The following is a 14,362-nucleotide window of genomic DNA, read 5'->3' as shown; positions in this document are numbered from 1 at the left end:
TCTTATTCTTTACATTAGTCATCTGGGCTGTTTCGTAGGGGGGAATAAAGTCTAGACTTCTAACAAAAAACGAAACATCTTGTCCATTATTCACACTCAGGCTGAGGCTGAGTAAGGCCCAGGTGGTTTCCAGTATTTATGGAGCATACATTACGGTTTATTTATAGATCTTCTGCACTGCTTTAGAGGAGATTAGTAACACCCAAATCTCTTCATCTGTTTTACTTATCATAGTTAATTTTAGCCTACAAGCTCTCACTGAAATAGAGTTGTTTGTTTCAAATAATTGTTTTTTGTTTGTTTGTTTTTTAATATACAGCCAGCAATTCTAGGCAACATACAAGTAGATGGAAAAATACTATCACCCATTAGCTTTATTCATGATAATCATCGACTTTGTTAATACACATAAATAGCTGATTTAGCACTGATGTTATTATGTAAAGTTTGTAAGCCCTTGAGGTAAAACTATGGTAATGCTCAGCCATTAACATCCCACTTTCTGCGTATTTATAATGTTATTGTGTAGTAGATATTGCACTCTGAGGCGACACTGAGTGAATGTGTTGCATGAGAGTGTTATATGGGTTTTAGTCATTTTTATTTACGTTACATCTTTCATCAGTGTCTACATGAGGTGCTCTTTTACATATCTAACATATTATTACGCAACTTGAAATAAGAGGAATGAGGTGATAAGCTCAGAACTACTTTGTGATGTTTGTTGATCAGACACTAATATTATGCATCCCTGTCTGTTCTTTTATCTGCTCTTCTCCCTGTTTGGATCCAGCAAACCTGACAGGTAAACAACCTCTGCTTATTAGCATTTCCTCTGTCCTACGGGGGCATTTTCCTTGAAAAGTCTTTGCCAAGAATGTTTTATATAATGGACCTCAAGAGATTTTATTTGATCTTTCTTTGATGATTGCTTAGTAGCTACAGTGCACTGGATACTTTGTATAGTGGAAGTCAGAGAGAAATAATAGACAAAAATACCCACTCCAATGCCAGAAATGGAGCAAGTTCATTATCTCATAACAAGCTGCAACACTAAACCAGTCAAACAAGGGTCTGGTAGTATTTGAAACCATAATTCCCTGAGAATTACAGCTATTTCAATAAATGACCAGGCAGCAATTTTGGTTTTTCTTAGAAGTTTAACAATGAGCTCTGGTCTGTTTAGTTTAGAGAAAATCTGAAAATTGAGGTTAGGCGGTAAAGCTTAATATTTTCCTTGCTTTTTTCATCATGTGAACATGATATTGATGGGCATCTAAATAGTGTGTGCTCATCATTCCAGGAAAAGGGCTGAGGCTGAGGGCAGGAAGGGTAGTTTTCCGTGCAGCAAAGCCATGTCATCCCACCATCCCACTGATCCTGTGGAGCTACGGAGGATCAACTTCCAAACTCCAGGTAGACTGGACACACATGCACCACAAAAGATCCCAAATATTAGCTCTGTTTATATCAATAAAATTAACTTAGGTGTTGTTTTCCTTTTCAGCCTACCGTGTATCAGTGTACCGTACTGGTTATCGGCGTTTGTCAAGTTAGTTGGTCTTAGTCTGCCACAGCTCCTCTTTTTTGATGTCACAGTTATTCTTCATGCCATCATATTGCCTTCCTTTCGTTCTTTCTTTCTTTCTTTCTTTCTTTCTTTCTTTCTTTTTCTCCATCATCATGCTAACTAACCGTCCATTCCATTTAGGGTGAAACTGCTTGAAATACCAACATTTCATCAAAACGCCTCTGAAATACATAATAATATAAAAATACCCGTTATTTTTCATGCTAAATTTTTAACCGCTTGTGTCATAGACTTTATCTTCACCAGCAGTGTGCATACTCTAAGGACATGTTATTGTGCCTCAGTAACTTTCAGAACATGCACATTGTTCTTTCTGACTGCCTGGAGAGAAAATGGTCACTTAACAAAAAATCCTTCCATTTGCTTCCTCCGCTGACCATGGACAGAACACTAAACAACACCTCCTTTGAGAATCCTAACTCTTAACATTTCCTCCAGAAGAGTTGAGCTGCACGAGTATCAAAATGGTCTTTTTTTTTCTATTACTGTGCTCGGCAGGCATGGCAAGTCACCCACCCGTCCCCATCTCTGAGCTGGCAGATCACATTGAGCGCCTAAAGGCAAACGACAATCTCAAGTTCTCTCAAGAGTACGAGGTAAGAATGCTGATTATCTGTCTCTGAAAATCTTTAACTCGGGAAATTCAATCACACACATATTTTATCTTTGACTCATCATTTTTGCCTCCGTTTTCATTTCAAGGGTTAGTTGTAGACTGAGCCTCATGTTGTTTCCAGCTAAGTTACATTTTGATTCGTCTTCTCAGAATGATACAAGATTAAGCATATTTTCCTCCCTTTACTGTCTTGTCGTTATCTATACACACTTAAGAAGGAAATTGAAATTGCAAGCTCAAAGGGAGTTTGCTTTCAGCCAGATGGTTATCAAGCCTTCATATCTACGCTCTGGTGGGGGAAAAGGGGAAACAGAGATCGAAATAAAAGCAACAGAGAAGAAATCAAGTGTTCTTTGCAAAAAAAGACACTTCTTGATTAGTTTTCTTCGACTTGCAGCGCAGTTAATGTGGAACAAAGAAGGCATAAACTTGGAGATAACAATGTGCTTGAATTTGGTGTGCTGAACTGTGGCACTAAATAACAGTAGAAATATTTCCCCACATGCCGGCTGTGCAACAAATTCTGCTAGCATTACAATGAGCTCCGCAGAGAGCTATTAAAGGGGTAAAAATGTTTTCTTTTCTGTTTAGACCAACGGCCTCTGGGTGAAGAAGAAGACATGAGGCTCTAATTGGCTACCGCAAGAGAGACAAATTGTGTGTGACACAGATACGTATATAGAAGAAGACAAGGACACATTATGCAAAGAGTAGAAAAACAGAGCGTGGATGTTTTAGGGAGAAAAGCGTTTGGGAGAGAGAATAAAGCGGGGTGGAAGAGACACTGAGGGAGAAGCCGTATGTAATTGTGGTGTGAGTTGGAAACACTCTGTTGAGCCTCACATTCTCTCTGCATGACTGTGTGCTTTGTTCGGTACTGAACCCTTAACGAGGGAACGATAGAGATGGATGGTGGAGGGATTGGGGGAGAAAGAGTGGCCAGAAATGATTGCGGTGTAATAATCAGACACACATGATGTTGGGCAGCACACACACATACACTCATCCAGTACCACTCCTGTCCATTTTTTCGCAACCAAACCATAATTATGTGTCGTAAAATATTCAGAATTGCTAAATTGCTCTGGCTTTCTCCTCTTCTTCCCTCTCCATTGACAGCCCCATAATGACCTCATGTCTGCCTCTCCCAGCTAACAGCAATGGTTACACTGTAATTACCCTCCAGGAACTTAATGTGTTGGTCTAACACAACCATCATTTCTCTCCCAAGGGAATTTATTGTGCTTTTATCATCTTTCTCTAGTAGCTAGTTTTTTTTATGTCTAGGGTGGAAAGTCCCTACATCTCTGTTGATTCTTGAGAAAGGGTGCAGTATTTGTCTACATTTTCTTCCAAGTTCAATAATGACTTGATAATTTTCAATTTGTATTTGGTGTCTAATATTATGGTTTTACAGAACCATCACGGGACATTAACAGAAATGGTCTTTTCTGGCTTTTCTAGATGTCAGTGTCTGTATAATTTATGTAAAAGTACTAGGTTTTCTGTATGTTATGATCCAGCAAATTTGTCTTTGTAATATTGTAATTCGGTTACTGTTTGCTTTTGCCCTAAACTTGATTCTTGTGTCTTGCAGTCCGTTGACCCTGGTCAGCAGTTCACATGGGAGAACTCCAACTTGGAGGTCAACAAACCAAAGAACCGCTACGCTAACGTCATTGCCTATGATCACTCCAGGGTTATACTCTCCAGCATTGAGGGTAAGACATGATGCCAGTGTGTGTATGTGTGTGTAAATCTTTCAGGGGATTGACCCAGGATTTTGATCTTGAGAACGATGACATGTTTTTGGAAGTGGAACGGTTTGAGTCACCTCCTCACTTTTCCAAGGACTCATTTAGGTTTATTTTTGCTTTCCTCTAACTTTTTTCAGGGGATTAGACAAGGTTTGTGGTCTCACAGAAAACCAAAAAAACAACAATGTGTTAATCTGTTCCTCTGTTCTTTCTGACTTTCCTACCCTGTCGCTGGCTTTCACTCCCAAGCCTATTAGCCCCGACTTAAAATTAAATATTTTAATAGTGGACACAAATACGTAGCTTAAAGGTACAGTGTGTAATATTGTGAAAAGCGTATTAATTGCTTTTTTATGTATAAATGGATTGTAATGTACCTTAAAAATGTATACCTCCCACAACTTTCTTGGTTGCCTAAAGATGTGACGTTTGTGCTTGCATGCATCAATGTCCAGAAAAAGAAACAGAAACTCCACATAAGCACACAATCATGCATGCAAGCAATAGACTACATAAATAAATAGTTGATGTAGCAAACACCCACTATTGTTTTGAGGCATCATACTTTAATGTTGTCTATCCTCAGTTTTTGGAGCTTGTTAGTTTCTATATTTGGACAAAAAGGATGGAATTGAGGAACAATGAGAGACAGGTGTGTGTGTGTGTGTGTGTGTGTGTGTGTGTGTGTGTGTGTGTGTGTGTGTGTGTGTGTGTGTGTGTGTGTGAGTGTGTGTGTGTGTGTGTGTGTGTGTGTGTGTGTGTGTGAGAGAGAGAGAGAGAGAGAGGTGGGGGGGTTGATCTTAATGGTACTGTCAAAAGAAAATATATTTTGCTAACACACACAAAAGCTCAGAAAACTCAACTTGGTACACCAACGAACTGTCAATCACACCTGTCAATCAAAGCTGAACACATTGGTTCTCAGGTGTCTATTAATGCCATTAATGAATTAGAAAGAACTACCAATATATTTATTAGACATTTAAGCAGCAGTATTAATTATAAGTGTTTCTAAAGAGAAGTTCATTTGAAATCTAAGGACACTTTTTTGAAGCTATCAGCAGTATTTCAATTTATTTCACTTCCAAATTACTGTTGCATAAGAAACTGGATGTTGTCAGTTCACCTGAGGATCTCTGGTCTAGTTAATAACATGATAAAAGTCTTCTCTGGAGACTGAATTCATGTTTGGATGATATCTTTTGTGATTTATCAGTAATAAGAAAAACTCAAGTATCATCACTCATTTCTTTAATATTAGGGTGGAATTAAGGAATTAACATCTAAGAAATGCATTTATTAGTGAGCGTTAGAACAGTTATAGTTATTCCCTTGTATGTTTGAGTGTCTTACACCGTATGCATTTGGATGTATTAGTGCTCGGATCCATGGAGGATGGATTATTAATAGTGTTGGGATGTGGTCTGGTGCCAGTTCCCCAACACATGCTGCATAAAGCGCTGTTCCTGCTTCAATATTCACCATGAAATGATCAGTCCAGGATATTCAAACAAACTGCTGTTTCCACCCACATCACCCAAACATAATGCAGCTGATGTGGTCTCAACTGACCATTTTAGTGTCTGTGGAGATAAAATATGCTAAGACCTTATTTATAGCCTATTTGCTGATATATATTTTCATGGTACGCCCATTTTACTGGATTTGGTCCTTCTGAACGGTCTAAAATGAGAATGAAAAATAGTCTCAATCCTGTTCTCAGTATGCGTTTTGTACCGCACTCACCCACCTCAGCTGGGAAAGACCTGAGGCAGAGAAACTGGCAGCTCCAATGTGGAGAGAGAGGCTGTGGGAGGCCAAGCCCAAACAGATGAGCCTTATCTGGGCAGAGCATGTGTGAGCAGCCCTTCCACCCCCGCCTGTCCTGGAGCCCTGGCTGTCTGTCTTTCTTTCAGCTTAGAAAACGCATATACACTTGAGCATGTCCAAACACACCAGAGCATGCACACACACACAAACACACACAAACACCACTATAGATATAAAGCACATGCACAAGCACAGATGTGCACTTTTGCTCCCAGTCTCTTCTTAGCATGCTCATGAGCACACACTCAGTGCCAAGCCAGTGTAGCCACTTAGTGACTGGAAATGTGTGTGCGTGTTGGTTTTATCTCCACCATGCTTCTGCTGTAGTCCCTTGCAATAAAGTTGTAGCACATCAAAGCATTTAGCCAAGCTGTCTTTTAAAGACTGAGGTTGATAAACATATGTTAGAAGCTCTACTTACCGTCTGTCCCCATCCCATTTAAAATAAGTTGTATAAACACCCTGTACTTCTCTGTCATTTACATGCTGTGTATGCATTTGTATGTCTGTGTGTGTGTGTGTGTGTGTGTGTGTGTGTGTGTGTGTGTGTGTGTGTGTGTGTGATGTTGGCTTCGGGTTTTACGGCTGTATGGGGTTATTCATAGCTGTGCTTGTAAAATAAGCTGCTAGAAGCGAATCAGCTGTAGGAGTTTCTTCCTGTCTGGATTCTACTGTTTGCTCATCGACTTCGATCTTTGCAAACATAAACTGCTATCAGACGACTCAAAAGGAGTTTTGTGTCCCACATCGGCAGAATCGGGTCATGACTGAATGTACACGTGCACGTTTGTGTGTAGGTCTGTGTGTGTATTTTGGTGTTGTAGTGTAAGTGTGCATGTTTGAGCTGTGACTCAGTGATTTTTGGGATTATGGTATTAGGCCCCAGATGAGCAGGACTGATCCTAAATCAAACACACACAGACGGTCTCTCACATCACACACACCCACATGTACACACTCACACATGCACACAATCCCTTCCAGGACAAGCAGTGTCAGCCGAGTCTTACACAGAGACGGCCTTACAGTCATATTGCCATTCAAAGCGACACATCCAGAGTATACTCAGATTAGGCCCATGATCGTCTTAGCATGTATTATAAAACAAGATGGCTGAACAATCCAACACCAAAGGACGCTGGGCCCTGTGAAAACATTAATCCATCCACCATGACCTTAGATGATCCGCAGCCTTTATTACTTGGACATAAACCTGCTTTCATGGCAACAAATAATCCATATAGATTATTTCACTTTGAATCATACAAAGAATCTGATGCATCAGTGGAGACAATCACATGAACAGGGGATGTTACTATGCAATCATTCTAGAGATGCTCAGCAGTAACAACATTCATCTTTGCTGCAGTGTAGAGACGTGACAGTATTTCATCCATTTTATTCATCTGTTCCCTTCTTTTCTGTCTCACCTTTCTTTCCCAATTCAGATTGTCACAATTCATTCTCCTCTTCCTCACCTTGCTAACTTCTCTTTCCATTCTTTTCCTCCGCCCTCTGTAACTGTCATTTTTTTCTTTATTAAACAGGTGTCCCAGGCAGTGACTACATCAACGCTAACTATATTGATGGCTACCGCCGTCAGAATGCCTATATCGCCACTCAGGGCTCCCTCCCTGAGACCTTCGGGGACTTCTGGAGGATGGTCTGGGAGCAGCACACAGCCAACATTATCATGATGACCAAGCTGGAAGAGAAGTCAAGGGTAAGAAGGCGGAGGGTGGGATAAGATGGGAGTTGAGGACAGGTAAGATAAGGAGAGCAGCAAACCATCCCTAGTGATGACAATAAAAAAATGAATATTAAAGTGGAATGAGGTGGTCATGGAAGACAGGAGCTAAAACAGGTGAAAACAAAGGAAAAGGCGAAATATTAGATAATAATAAAGTCTAATGAACAAATGATTGGCAAGGGTCAAATAATGTACAACAATGATCAATTATTTCTGAGCGATCTCAGCTGCAAAAATTTCAGCTGTTACTGAAGTGCATCTCTTTGGTATTTGCTGCAGTATGAGTGAAGAAGTTGCATAGTCTATATCGCAGTCAGAGCATTCATTATTTGGTTCATTTATGGGTGTATTAAGAGAATTGATGTTTATGGCACTGTGACTCATCCCTAGTGCCAGACTATATACTGTATAAGACACGAGTGGAGCTACTGTGACATCACCCATTGTTTTGTTTTTTTTCATTCCTGTTTTGAAGCCAGTAGTTTGTGTTTAGCTCAGTGACACAGTAAAATGAGAGATGTCAACAAGCATCAGTTTAGCAAAGTTATTTCATGGTCTTTATATTGTAAATTACTAACTACAACTACAGTCTGTTTCTGTCTGTGAGGGGGGAAAAAATCATTAAATCAATAAATTCAATTCAATCAACAGAATCTCTAACAGCTCAGTTTAGACATCAAAACCTTCAATTCACCCTAAAATTCTCACTAATTGAGCAATAATTTAAAGCTAGAGCACCAAAACACATAGTAGGATGTCCAAATAAATTAAATGACAGCAAAATGTCTCTTCTCTAAAAATACAAATCCATAGTGACTATCAGAGGTGTTGCATTTCCTTCATTATTAGCACCAATTCACCCAGTGACCACTTGCAGAACTGCAATGAAAAGTGTCCCATGACCCCATATGAATATTATCCACAGACTTAAGTGATAATACAGACATCAGTAAAATTAAGACAGGACATGTATAGCTGCAAAGAAAGAATAGTACTCAGGTTATTGTCAGATTTTACAACATGGAATTTTTAAACTGTTGCCTATAAAGTTGGAATAATTTTGTTTTCAAACGCATTCCTCTTTTTATTCGTATTTCAGTCATCATCTTTGATCACATGCGATGAACATATACTGAGTCCCAGTTACACATCATAATTGTCATTATCATTTCATGAGAAGAGGTAAAAAACATTTTATTCCAACTTTATAGACAACAGTGTATATGTGTTAAATTTTCTTGATGCCTAAGAAATCGGTGATGTCACTGTATACAGGGTGGGGAAGCAAAATTTACAATATTTTGAGGCAGGGATTGAAAGACAGTGTATGACCAATTAGTTTACTGAAAGTCATGGGAATTTATTTGCCACAAGAAAATTTACATCATAGAAAATGTTTTTATTCTATGTGTCCTCCTTCTTTCTCAATAACTGCCTTCACACGCTTCCTGAAACTTGCGCAAGTGTTCCTCAAATATTTGGGTGACAACTTCTCCCATTCTTCTTTAATAGTATCTTCCAGACTTTCTCGTAATAGTTTTGCTCATAGTCATTCTCTTCTTTACATTATAAAGTCTTTATGGACACTCCAACTATTTTTGAAATCTCCTTTGGTGTGACAAGTGCATTCAGCAAATCATACACTCTTTGACGTTTGCTTTCCTGATTACTCATATGGGCAAAAGTTTCTGAAAAGGTATGGATAATAGTGTTAGGTATGATTATGACATCAATATATGTTTGGTTTCAAAACAATTGACGTAGTGCCTGCTGAGAAAAAAACAACTAAATGTTCATTGTAAGTTTTGCTTCCCCACCCTGTATATATCATCTGTGTGCCCATTGGGTTGAGCAGGAGGTGTGTGTGTGTGGGGGGGGGGGGGGCAGTGAAAGCACTGGTCCCTCCCCATGTGCAGCAGATTGCATAATGCAGAAGTATCCTGGAAGGCAGAAACTTTTTTTGGCATACGCATCAGAAAGCTGAATTGAGTTGGAAAGAAGTGTCATTTTGAGGACTGCGATAAAGTTCTAATACTACGTGGATGGTTTAACCTGAAGAATTCTTACAGGTGTTTATGAGAAGCAGCAATTACAGCAGTAACATGTTGTATGAAGAAGATGGTTCATTTACAGCCCAAGGAATTGACGAAGTTGTTGTAAAATAGCAGAAAATGATAGAGGTCTTTGTATAATAGGATTGAATAGACTAACATGCAGTGAATTAAAAGGAGAATCAATTGAAAAAAAGCAGGCTTTAGGTTTAGCTTGATATAAAAAAGTACCATTGAGGTGAATAGGATCATTATTCAAGGTTATTGCACAATTAAATAAAAGACATTATGCACAGAGACCCATTAGAGGCAAGTAAAGATAGACATGGAGTGGGTTTGGTTGTTTGTCAGCGCAGTCAAGGTAGGATGGGCCGTGTGGGAGGACAGCATCAGTCAAGCTGAATTCAACAGGGAGGACAGGTCACAAGTGGGATGTTAATAACATGTAGAGTAATTGGACAAACTGTAATTTGAATACTGAGCTTGAAGTGCTAAGGCTGTAGTAGGCAGTGTGAGGCTGTAGAATAGGACAGGATACTATGAAGATCAGCAGAATAGAATCCAGTAGAACTTAACGCCAAGTAGAATAATATAGAACATAATGGTGATCAAGACCTGGGGGGATTACAAGTACTGCCAAACTGGGGTATGTAATGAATTAGAAAATGATTTTGCTCTAAGGCATTTTGCTGTTGTTAACGGAATATGTGCTTGAGTAAAAATTCACTGTAATAAGAATGTCATGTTCGAATAAAATGAACAAGAATGGCTTGAGGTATGAATCATGATTAAGTGCTAACCAATTATGTCCAGAGCACTATTCGGAAAATGATCCTTTCCTCTCATCTGTGCTTCTTTTCCTATTAACCTGTGCCTTGTGTTAAAACTCTGTTTCCCTTTCAACCTTATCCAACTGTCTCTGTTGTGTCTGTTTGACCCTCAGATGCCCTCTTATTTCTTCTCTAAGGCAAGACCTCTCTTTCTCTCCTTTGCTAACCCCTTTTAAATGCAACTACACCTCACATGGTTTTCCCTTACCTTTTTTTTTTTTTTCTCTATTCAGTCCCTTTTCTTCTGCTGTTTTTCTCCTTTTTTGTACAATAGCCACTGCATTGAGTGAGAATGCTGAAATTCACCACAAGGCACTCATAGTGAATTTGGTCTGAAATGTCTTTTATTGTAACCACTGCAGTTCAGAAACAGAGCACATTAGTGTCAACAGTATGCATGATCACACCTCAACTGTTAGTCTTTTTTCTATCTAGTGGTTACACAGTACACTATTGCTGTAGTTATTGTGGAAATGCCACCTTTTACGGACTGGAAACATTAACATGATGACTTTATGGAAAAAGTCTGTAGTTGTGCTTTAAAAACAATATAGAGTGTATGCACTATGAAGCTGCTGTCTCATAAATCTGATAAATCTCGGTGAACAACCACTTAGCTTTAAATTGTCTAAATTCAGTAATGGCATATGCAGCAATAAAAACATTCAGTTTAAGTGTACTTTATCAGCCCGGTGCCTCAACTGTTTGAGGAGGTGGTGGTGGGATGGATGATAGAGAAATGGTGTCATCTTTTTTAACACCTCTCAACATTGTGCCATTATGTCTTTATGCATTAACAGCACAGATGATCACAGATGGTCCCACCGTGGGAATCTTGCCAGTATCTTTCCTCTTAGTACTAATCAAATCACACAAGAGCAAAGCACACTTTTGCTATTAGACAGTATAGCAATAGGCAATATTATCTTCACACCAGGAATTTACTGCGATCCTGTTTAGTCTCTGGCAGTGGTCTGGCCCCCCTACATGGATGACCATTCCTGTCCCCACAGTATCTCAAGGTCTGGTAGGAAAACAACAGTTGAAAAGCTGTAATTACAGCCCGATCGTCCCGGGCCAAAACGCATAATCCCCAGTCTGGAGCAGTGGAATGCAGAACGAGCTGAGCTGAGCTCCCTGCTGTCTTTGATGTGAGGACTGAAAGGATCAGCACATAACATTTGGTTTGGCCTGATTCTGCCATGGCCCTCCTCTCCCCCTCCTATCCTCTGGGAATCCCACCCCCCCCCTTCCTCCTCCTCCTCTGTGGTCTCTGAGGCTGAGCTGAAGAACTACAAATATGACTGCCTGGTATAGAGGAATTCGAGGTGTTTTGGTGGTTAGGGATGCTGGGATTTGATGTGCTACATGTAGTTTTGTAGGGATTTGTGATGTTGGAATGTAGGCCGATATACAGCATCAAATATGTGAGGGGTGAACTTTGGGTATTACTTGGCTTTTCCTGGCTTATTGGTGAATCCTTGTGAGAGCCCACCCACCTATGGCAATTTCATGCTGCACAGTTTTCTTGTATTCGAAGCCACTTATGCACATATGTCACTCTTTACCCACCATACTTGCCAAAACCTTTTTCACTGGCTGGGTTGGGTTTATACGTACATTTTTTCCAAATATTATTGACTAAATTTTGCATAACCTCTCACTGATCTATTTCAACACTCTTTTCCCTTTTTTGCCTCTATTCACATGCACAGTCAGCTGTCTTCCTCTTTTTCCTACAATATCATGTATACACATCCTCATTTACTTTGCATATTTTACATCTTCCCATTTCTGCACCTTTAGGTGAAGTGTGATCAGTATTGGCCAACGCGGGGCACAGAGACCTACGGCCTCATCCAAGTCACTCTGCTGGACACAGTGGAGTTGGCTACCTACTCCGTCAGGACCTTCGCTCTTTACAAGGTAACATTTCATGTGCAGTAGAGTGTAATGGGGTCTTATGCATATGACATGTGTGCGTATTGATCTGTTAAAATATTCATGCATGCTAGCTGAATGTTTGTGCTTGTATCTAGTCCCAACAGAGTTTGTATTTTTGAGCCAACATTGCATATACACATAAGGGTTATTTTTTCTCATTTTAGTTATCAGGTTTAGGAAGAGCTAGGATTGTGAAGTAGAGCAATTAAGCTAGAAATTTGCCTAAATATCTGTCTTTTATTTATCTTCGTGTTCATCTGATTTTTTGTTTTTTATCCTGTTGATCACCTGATTTTTCCAACAGCAAGACTATCACATCATTTTTTCTTACCAGTACTTTGCCTAAAAGCTCAAAACTAATTCTCTGACAAAACTATGTAGTGTTGATGCCAGTTAACACTTAATAGGATGCTAAACTCAGATGGAGACCATACTCAACATTGTACCTGCTTATGTGAATTAAACACATGAAGAAAGCACCCATTGTGTAATGGCTGCTAGTTTGGCTGAAGCTACAATTCATAATTTGGCCTGAGTTTCACCGGTTTCCAGGACACAGATGTGTTATAATTAACCAAGTTCAGAATTTCATTGAATGCAGCATTCAATTCATTGTCAGTACTACATTATAAATACCTACACTTCAACTTAAATTAGTGCAAACGTAGGTTACATTGTAGTCCATTATTAGTAGCTAAATTGAAAACCATTTTAACCTATAATTTTGGAGAGACTAATTCATGTTCCTTCATATGCAGTAAACTAGGTAATTTATCAGTGTGAAGATTTATTTTGACCAAATAATTATACAAATTTCCAGAATTTTACTAGACTTGCGCTGATTACAACTTTTTGGGCTAATCCCGATTTCCGATTTGCAGGGCGCTTGGGCGGCCGATACCAATTTTGGCCGATTATGATCTCCTCTTTTCTAAACACAACACACAAGACATTGTAATGTAACTTTACCCATTAGAATAGTTGTTTTAAAAATAGAGAAAAAGTGTGTAAAAAGGCGCCTGGTTTTCTGTATAGAAACAGGTGACTTGATTGAAACGTCTGGTTTTTGTGAGTCCTGTATCATACCAGCAGCTGAAAGTTATCATATTTGAAGGAAAATTATCAAACACACCCCATTTTTATTCCGACGTGACTCAGACCATCTGCTTTAGTAACACATTATCATAGACTGTACATATACACTGCAACCCAGGTTTATTTTTAACAGAACCTTGAAAAAAAGCAAGCGTCTCTATATATGTGGAGCACAGGATGAACGCCTGCACTGAATGGACCAGATTAACACCATTTATACATTCACTACTTCTACATGCTTTGGGCTGAAGTGCAGCGCTATGTGAAGGACCCATACCCTATTTGTGTTTGGTAATTAATTAATTTAGTCGTGTAATGAAGGGATCAAATTATCGGACATTATGGGATTTTTGAAGTTATTGATTATACATCGTACAGAGGGTAAAATTATTGTACAAATACAATAATTATCGAAGATCTCGCTGGGCTCAGTTCTAGGGGGGGCAAGAGTGGGCAATGCCCCCTTAAACAAATGTCCTGCCCCCTCGAATGAAAGTTTCTGAAGGTAGGGAAAAAGAAATTGAGGTGCACAACAGTGGGAGACTTACAAGAATTAGTAAAGCGCCTTGTTTCACTTTTACTTTGTACGGTCATATAGTGTGTGCATAGTCAGTGTGAGGTATGTACAGCACAGAACCCCCCCTGCCGCAGCAACATATGCCCCTTTCACATCTCTGATTGCCGCCTCATATATGACTATCTGGAACCGGCCCTAGGTCTGGCAATGCAGCATGGCAGGAATTTGACCTGCGCTCAAAATTGGTCAATTTCAGACTGAGCGACTAGGTCAATTTCCGAGTATGACCAATTAATCAGTGCAAGTCTAAATTTTACACAAAAGTTAAATCTTATTTTCGTCCAAAAAATCCTCACTTAGCAGCTCTAATGGTCTCCCACA

At 39.4% G+C, this 14,362-nt stretch overlaps 1 protein-coding gene across 14 annotated transcripts in view; it reads left to right on the top strand.

Moving 5' to 3' along the window:
• The window catches only part of ptprdb (protein tyrosine phosphatase receptor type Db), a 187,548-nt gene that overhangs the window by 155,436 nt on the left and 17,750 nt on the right, over positions 1–14,362 (top strand). For 8 of the 14 annotated variants that reach the window (XM_030147098.1, XM_030147117.1, XM_030147088.1 and 5 more), the window contains 7 exons: positions 794–805; positions 1,304–1,416; positions 2,090–2,187; positions 3,805–3,928; positions 7,342–7,517; positions 10,539–10,562; positions 12,232–12,351. In XM_030147098.1, coding sequence (XP_030002958.1) covers positions 794–805; positions 1,304–1,416; positions 2,090–2,187; positions 3,805–3,928; positions 7,342–7,517; positions 10,539–10,562; positions 12,232–12,351 — 667 coding nt within the window. The remainder of the gene's footprint in view (positions 1–793; positions 806–1,303; positions 1,417–2,089; positions 2,188–3,804; positions 3,929–7,341; positions 7,518–10,538; positions 10,563–12,231; positions 12,352–14,362) is intronic. The other 6 variants (XM_030147126.1, XM_030147092.1, XM_030147136.1 and 3 more) reach the window with 1 other exon arrangement.

The sequence above is a fragment of the Sphaeramia orbicularis genome, chromosome 1 (assembly GCF_902148855.1).
Source record: "Sphaeramia orbicularis chromosome 1, fSphaOr1.1, whole genome shotgun sequence".
NCBI lineage: Eukaryota > Metazoa > Chordata > Actinopteri > Kurtiformes > Apogonidae > Sphaeramia > Sphaeramia orbicularis.
Note: the sequence above shows the minus strand (reverse complement) of the source record. Positions and strands in the feature narration are given on the sequence as shown.